The sequence below is a fragment of the Blastomyces dermatitidis genome (assembly GCF_000003525.1).
Source record: "Blastomyces dermatitidis ER-3 genomic scaffold supercont1.14, whole genome shotgun sequence".
Taxonomy (NCBI): Eukaryota; Fungi; Ascomycota; class Eurotiomycetes; order Onygenales; family Ajellomycetaceae; genus Blastomyces; species Blastomyces dermatitidis.
In genome coordinates, this window is record NW_025544787.1 from 966,765 (window position 1) to 973,603 (window position 6,839).

The following is a 6,839-nucleotide window of genomic DNA, read 5'->3' on the forward strand; positions in this document are numbered from 1 at the left end:
GCTCTAGTCCTGCAAGCCTCCCCTGTGCTCCAACCTCCAGAACAAACAGGCAACTTGTTTGACATGAAGCTTCGGATTGTCATGAGCACTGCAGTTATTCCAGCATCAACTCCTCCCCAGAACTAATATTGACGCGCTGGTCTTGCTTACGAGTACGAAGTGCATATTTTCGAACCTGGCTGGCGTCTGCCTGACTACCAGGAGCTATGGACCAGCTCACTCGTCATTTGCTTGACAAAGAAGTCAAGAAGTTTATTGATTCGATTGATCCAGCTTTGGTCTGCAAATTGGCTACGTTTTTGCATCCTGAGAAGAAGCTTTGCCAGGTCTTCTCAGAACCAAAGAAGGGGAGCTACAATATCTGCTTTCCTATCCTCTTTACAAACACGATCACAACCAATCCAACACCAGATGACGGGTTGACCGAGCCAGCCGAGCCAGCCGAGCCAGCCGAGCCAGCCGAGCCTGTTGAACGATGGATGATCCGAATTCCCCTGCTACCACATCTTGCATTTCCCGAGGAGAAGATGCGAGGCGAGATTGCAACAATGAAGTAAGCAATTTGGACAGTCGTGTTGCAGTCAGGCTCTAACATTGTGATCCTATTATGTAGGTATATTGCTGAGAGGACTACCATCCCTATCCCTCGTGTCTTTGCATATTCCATCAACCGAGATAACATCCTTGGCCTTCCTTTTTTGGCTCTGGAGCACATTACCGGAAAAACCCTTCATGGAACTGATGTGCCACGTCTTTCAGATGAGCTGCAGTCGCATTTATTCAATCAACTTGCGGAAATTTACCTCCAGCTCTATCAACAGCAATTCGATCATATTGGTGCTCTCACGCTTGACAGCAATGATGAGAATTGGATTTTTGAACAAAATCGGCCGCTCACTATTGAGCTAAATGATCAAGAACTCAGTGGCATGAAGGGTTCTGAGATTATGCCCCTCAAGCGGACCTATTCTTCTACTATTGATTATGTGTTCACTATTTTGAAATTGATTTTCAACGACTTTCACCGCGGGAAAGATAGTGTTTTCAATGAAGAGGATGCACGGAACTATCTATATGGTATATTTGCTTCCCAAGGCATTGTAATGGAATGGGTTAAGCATAAGGACAATCATGGACCTTTCATCCTTATGCATGGTGATCTTCGGCCTCCGAACATCTTTGTGGACAATGATCTGAATATTGTTTCAATCATTGACTGGGAGTGGAGCCACACCATTCCACCGCAAATGTTCCTCCCACCTTCTTGGATTACAGGTCAGGAACTTCCTGCTGCCACGAAAAAGCCCTATGACTTTGCATTTACAGTATATGTTTCCCGCTTTCAGCGTGCCGCGATGGCAAGAGAAGACACATTTTATAACCCGGGGAAAAAGATAAAATATATCCTCCCCATGGTCATGCGCCTGTCAGAGAATCTACTGTGGGGGAACATGTTTATTGCATACGCACTCTTGAAACCCTGCTATTTTGGGAACGTGTACTGGAATCTATTGGACCAAGAATTTTATGGAGAGGACAGCAAGCAGTGAGTGGAAAACTTCTTTAACCTTAATCTGCGGAAGCCACAAGTGGAGGCTTTGAAGAAAACAATGTCTGAGCTTGAGGCTTTCAAGGAAGAACTAGCACTGGCAGGGCTAGAGCCAATTGAATCTTACCCTATGCCAGGTCGCCAACCAGACAAACCAAAGAAGCCGAAATTCACGTCCCAGATCCGTAATCTTGCAAGTATCCATCAATGGCGACAATCCGACATCGCAAATGTTATTGGCTCCCTTCCGTCTTGGTTACCCTGGTCACTGATTGGTATCAGTCTCTCTGTCTGCTGCAGCATCATGGTCAAACAGCGACAATGAAGGGGAAAGATTACCTGTTGCTGATTTTCTTCAATTTCCCTGCGATAGCAACACGGTAGCATGCTGCAATGCAACAATCTTTTCATTGATTGCTTGCAATTCTGCCTGATACTTTCTTATTTCCTGTTCGGGAGTCATAGTTTTTCCTGTTCGGGAGTCATAGTTTCCCCGATATCACGCAGGCCCCGTGATTTTCGGGCGCTGGAGGAAAGTAACTTCAGCTCAGGGATCTGGGCTTCCAGAGATTCAATAAACTCTTCCAGCTCAAGTGCCTTTTGTTGAAGCTGCTGTTGCTCCTCAAGCTTTGCTTTAAGTTCGTCGTTGATATCATCGGATAGGGACTTATTTTGGGAGGCCATTTCGTTGACTCTTCTGTACGGGGAACATATCAGCATTATGCCAGGTAGGTATAGTAGAAGAATAGACACGAAATCCTTACGCAGGAATCTCTTTTCTCTAAGATCACTTTGAATCTCGGTTTTGGAGCTCTTGTAGAAAACGATTCAATGAGAGCAGGAGATCAAAACCATTTTGTTAAGAAAGGAGAACTATTACCCCTCTTCCAACGCTCCGATGCCAGCACATCGAACAAGGACCAAGTGGTGATCGGCCAATGAAGCAAGATAGATATTCCGGCGTGCATTGTTGCCTAATCTCAGGGCCTTGGGCCACGGATGAAGGTGTGCTTGATGGCTTCTCAGACTTCGCCTGGTTGGTTCCTCATCCCATCTGCAGAAATAGCGTGTCTTATTCTGACTAGACCTTTGCCAGAGAGTACAGATGTGCTGGCTAATGGCAAGGTTTTGGACAAGGAGCTTCGTTTGATTCCGAACAACCGTACATATACGAACCAGGCTAATATAACAAGAAGTCCCCACAAGGAAACTGAGTGCGGTATCAGAATATTATCAGCCATTCATAATGGCTTGCTTGCATTGCATCTCTTGTCTATCTAAGAACATGAATCCCGATTTAAACATAAGCTAGCTCCGGAGAAGCGGATTAAAAGAGCAGATCAGGGTTCTTGAGACCTGTACTGTCCGCTCGTAGGATCAGTGCATCGTCATGGCCATGGCGAGAGAGGGTTTGCCAGGATGCACAGTTTTTCTACCAAGGTCCTGTAGCCGCAGAGTATCTTAGAAGTAAGAGTATTGGTACGCTGGGCATGGGGTGGTTCAAACACTGTTGGCCACTGCGGATCAGACTTCTCCAGCTTTAGTGAAGGCATCTTCTTACACGAAGAAGTTCTCCAAAGCTACTGTTAATATTTAACATCAGTGGCTGGATCATGCTAATTAGAAAGCAGTTAGAAAGTTGCCTCAACGTGCTGAGGGGGTGAAAACGTCAAAGGTCGACATTCGAGAGGGGATATAAATGGCGGTTTTGAAGTGGGAGCAAGATAATAAAGAACTGACAGCCGGAAAGAAATAAAGAGAGATGAAAGAATAAAGGACGGAGAAAGAAGGCTGAGACACAAAAAAAGATGGGGGGATAAGGATAGGCTGCTGAAGAGAATATGTTACTGAGTCGTATTTCTTTGAAAGGAATAACGAAGACGCTTGTTGAGACTTAAACAGCCTTCAGCCGCGAATGACTGCGGGGCTGGAGGCATAGGGACATAAGATGTGTCTTGAAAGAAAGTCATGCCATAGTTATTTGATCTACTTCTTTACCCGGGCCCTCCTTGGTCTCCCCACTTTCTTCGCCACTTTTTTACAAGATGAGGGCTCCTGGAGGAGTCTCATTCTTTCCACCTCGCCGGGGGGGAACTCGTCTGCAGGCTCCCAGGTAGAGTACCATGCAACACGAACAAATGGCTTCCCATCTCTCACCTCATAGCCGATGAGGGCTCTGTATTGCCAGCCGGGCTGCTTCCATTCAGCGGACCGCTGCCCCTTGACGTGTATCGTCGGTCGGGCAGGTCATATCAATCACCTCAATGGAACCACCCTCGAGCGGGGGTAGATGCCCATGCTTGCATTTGGACGCCCGGATGAGAGAGATTGCATCACCATCGAGATGGTACCTGACTGGGACATATCGCCCCCAGTAGTAGTGTAGTCTTGTCTTCGCCAAGCACAGGCTGTCACCAGTAATTATAATCGGCGTATCTGGTGCATATTAGAATCATAGATACCAAAATATGCGAGTAGACATTACCTTGAGGCTCTCCAGGGCTTTGCCTGTGTACGGGGGAATTTGGTTCGCAGGTTAGATTCCAGGTCTTTAGGAGAATGCTGTGCAGGTGGCGAGGGTAGCAATGTGGCCAGGGTGATTATCCCAAGGGTCTCATGCGAAATCCTGTCATCATCGCCTTGATCTGATACCTTAAATTATGTCACAGCTGTTAACGCAGATGTGACAGCGGCAGCGGGTTCGGCTAAACGCGTCTGCTTCTTGGTTCGTCGAAGCACCGACTGCCGCTGGCGCAGGGCCGATTCTGTCCTCTCGGGGAAACACCCTTCTATCTCAGGCCAGGGCCGGTGGTTCTCCGTCATGCTTAGAAGGCGTGCATCATCCTCGGGGGACCACCGCCACAGCTTGTCTCTATGGCCCTTCCTCCTTTTACTGTTCCCAATCCGAGTTTGCTCGACCTCCTCGTGGGAATCTGAGCAGATGGCTGGCTGCATGCTCTCATCAGAGTCAGGCATGCAGCTCGCCAGAGCACCTTCAAATTAGAAACGTCTTGTGAAAGTTGTACTGGGAAATGTATAATAGATCTATATCAGTCTTGAAAGAGTGGTCTTGTCTAAATTAAAATGTTAATTATGTCTTAGATAACTGGTAGTCTTGTATCTTGCGTCTTGAGACTGATGGAGTCTCAAATCAGCTCTCCCATTTCTCGGAGACATCTAAGACTATATTATATGGCTACCATGAATATTCTCCCAAGCCCAATGCAGTATTGAGACCGTTCAAATATTCGTCACTTCCTCCTTTGGAATGACCTTTGTGATCTTATCACCTGTTTTGGTTAGTTAAAAGGTGAGGGAAGAACTTTTGGTTGATTTTTTTGGTGCTCAGTCGAAAGTTAAAAAAAGTCTTCAGATTCAAGAGACATCCTCGCGCGATCAAAATTGTTGAGTTTGATGGTTGGGTTGGATGATAGTAAGATCTCTCTTGGTTGGTTGACAGAGGACTAACTTCGTCCATATACGTTCCACGCGGGCTTGCTATCCCTGGTCAACTCCCTGCAAATAAGAGAACATGCCGAAGCTTTATTAAGCTGCGGGAGGAACAAGCGAACGAACTGTTCTTGTTCCGAACGCCTTGTCCTTTTCGAATCTGACACTGCCGGACAATGGGGATGTTCAATTTGCTGGGAATCTGGGATAAACGGGTTCTATCTACTGTGCTAGTGCTAGTGGGGTAATAATTCCCACCGTAGCGGTTCTTTTTTGCAGTTCCTAAGAAATATATCAGAGCAATGCAAGCCATGCCACGTTTTCTTTCTCTCTTCTTTCTTTCTCTATTTTTTTCCTCTTTCTTCTGCTATTCTTTTCATTCATTTTCCCCGCCAGCCTACTGAGCCTAATACTTGTTGCTAGCAAATTGATGGGGGGATGGGGCGCGAATATATCCACAGAGAGGTTTAACTTTGCAACCCTAAGTCACCTACACTCCTTTGTTAGATGCTGGTCAAGCAACAAAGCAGATAGAAGTAACAAAGAAGATGACGAGGTTTAAAAGGAAAAGAATGAAACATTAAATTGATCATCATTAATCAATCACAAAGTTTCTTTGCTTAGTTTCTTTGCTCACTAACAAAAAGAGTATATTCTCAACTATGAACCCTTCTCCACTACCATTTACCCCCCTACCCATGAACTTCTTTTTGTAAATATCTATACAGTTGTGTAAGATGGGGAAAAGTGATGATGATTTGACAGTTGGACAGGAGAGGCACACATACATGTGTGCATGCATGCACTCCACACAACCCTGTCATCTCCTTCTCCCTTTCTAATTCTCTATTATTTCTACACTTCCTCCTCCTCCTTATGAAGTTATGATATTATACATATGGACCATCTAGCGCCCGATCACCCTTTTAGCTCCCCGTTCCCCCCCGTCTTGTCACTTGAGGTTGACATCTATTTGTTAGCCCCCAACTCCAACGGCGGTTGGGAGCCTTTTTCCTCTTGCGTCAGGAACAAAAAGAATAAATACCTAGATTCGCCTAGAGATTAGCTTGAGGCTTTACTCAGGAGATCGAGGTTTTTGTAGTAACAAAAGAAAACATAATAAAAGTGGCCCAGTCAGATTTTCTGCCCCCAGGGGGATCTCGGGACGTCCCGAAAGTGGCATGTTCCCTTATTTTGTATGGAAGGTTCGCTTCAACATGTCTTGGATTTGGATTGGTATCCGGGTGTAAGGGTGATTATATAGCTGTCTAGAGCAGGTTTCGGTCAATCTCCTGGATATAAGGCTGTCAATCCAATCATTCAGAAAATCGTTCAGGCTTGAAGAGCTGAACTGAGTTAGTAAATTCGCCAGTCGCACGGCAGATAGAGAGAGAGAGAGATAGCGTGCGATATCTCGTACAGTTTTTCTTGATATACATGTAGCCCCATGACCACCCTAGAGTGGTGCGGCGGCACGTTGCTAGCGTTCTTCAGAATGTTCCTGAGAAGCATAGGCCTTGGTAGTAGGATAGACGGCCATCTTTGTGGCATGTACAGATGTAGCTTCTTGTGTAGTTAGTTAATATGGGCCATGGCATCTTAATGTCCGTATCGAAGAATACGGGGCCATGAGGAATGATCGACTTCTAGTCAACTTTGATTGACAAGGGAGCTTGTTAGGACGGGAAACGACAGCCATTAGCACAGAGGGTTTATATATATATATCGACAGAGTTGGATAATTTGTGGGGTTGGATTGGATATTCGAGATCGGCCAAATCAAGTCCTTCCCAAGCTGGGGAATGCACAACATAGATGGACATTCCGAAGATAAACAAAC

General features: G+C 45.8%; 4 protein-coding genes across 4 annotated transcripts; 2 read left to right on the forward strand and 2 right to left on the reverse strand.

The window, feature by feature from the left end:
• Positions 1 to 77: 77 nt before the first annotated feature.
• On the forward strand, positions 78 to 1,550 carry BDCG_17949 (uncharacterized protein; the record flags this gene model as incomplete). The annotated part of the gene is made up of 2 exons (XM_045426989.1): positions 78 to 553; positions 614 to 1,550. The coding sequence occupies exons 1-2, from the start codon at positions 207 to 209 to the stop codon at positions 1,548 to 1,550; spliced, it is 1,284 nt and encodes a 427-aa protein (XP_045282878.1). The 5' UTR covers positions 78 to 206.
• BDCG_17950 (uncharacterized protein) lies at positions 1,427 to 2,582 on the reverse strand. The gene is made up of 3 exons (XM_045426990.1): positions 2,314 to 2,582; positions 1,889 to 2,246; positions 1,427 to 1,817 (listed from the first exon to the last, which is right to left on the reverse strand). The coding sequence occupies exon 2, from the start codon at positions 2,231 to 2,233 to the stop codon at positions 2,009 to 2,011; it is 225 nt and encodes a 74-aa protein (XP_045282880.1). The 5' UTR covers positions 2,234 to 2,246; positions 2,314 to 2,582; the 3' UTR covers positions 1,427 to 1,817; positions 1,889 to 2,008.
• Positions 1,611 to 1,874, forward strand: BDCG_17951 (uncharacterized protein; the record flags this gene model as incomplete). The annotated part of the gene is made up of 1 exon (XM_045426991.1): positions 1,611 to 1,874. The coding sequence occupies one exon, from the start codon at positions 1,611 to 1,613 to the stop codon at positions 1,872 to 1,874; it is 264 nt and encodes an 87-aa protein (XP_045282879.1).
• A 410-nt stretch (positions 2,583 to 2,992) lies between the features above and the next one.
• Positions 2,993 to 4,547, reverse strand: BDCG_17952 (uncharacterized protein). Its single transcript, XM_045426992.1, has 2 exons — positions 4,035 to 4,547; positions 2,993 to 3,985 (listed from the first exon to the last, which is right to left on the reverse strand). Exon 1 carries the CDS (start codon positions 4,523 to 4,525, stop codon positions 4,208 to 4,210), a length of 318 nt encoding a protein of 105 aa, XP_045282881.1. The 5' UTR covers positions 4,526 to 4,547; the 3' UTR covers positions 2,993 to 3,985; positions 4,035 to 4,207.
• Between the last annotated feature and the right edge of the window lie 2,292 nt (positions 4,548 to 6,839).

Excerpts from the sequence above, each read along its gene's own strand:
- BDCG_17950 (XM_045426990.1), bottom strand. The coding sequence starts at position 2,233 with ATGGCCTCCCAAAATAAGTCCCTATCCGATGATATCAACGACGAACTT.
- BDCG_17952 (XM_045426992.1), bottom strand. The coding sequence starts at position 4,525 with ATGCCTGACTCTGATGAGAGCATGCAGCCAGCCATCTGCTCAGATTCC.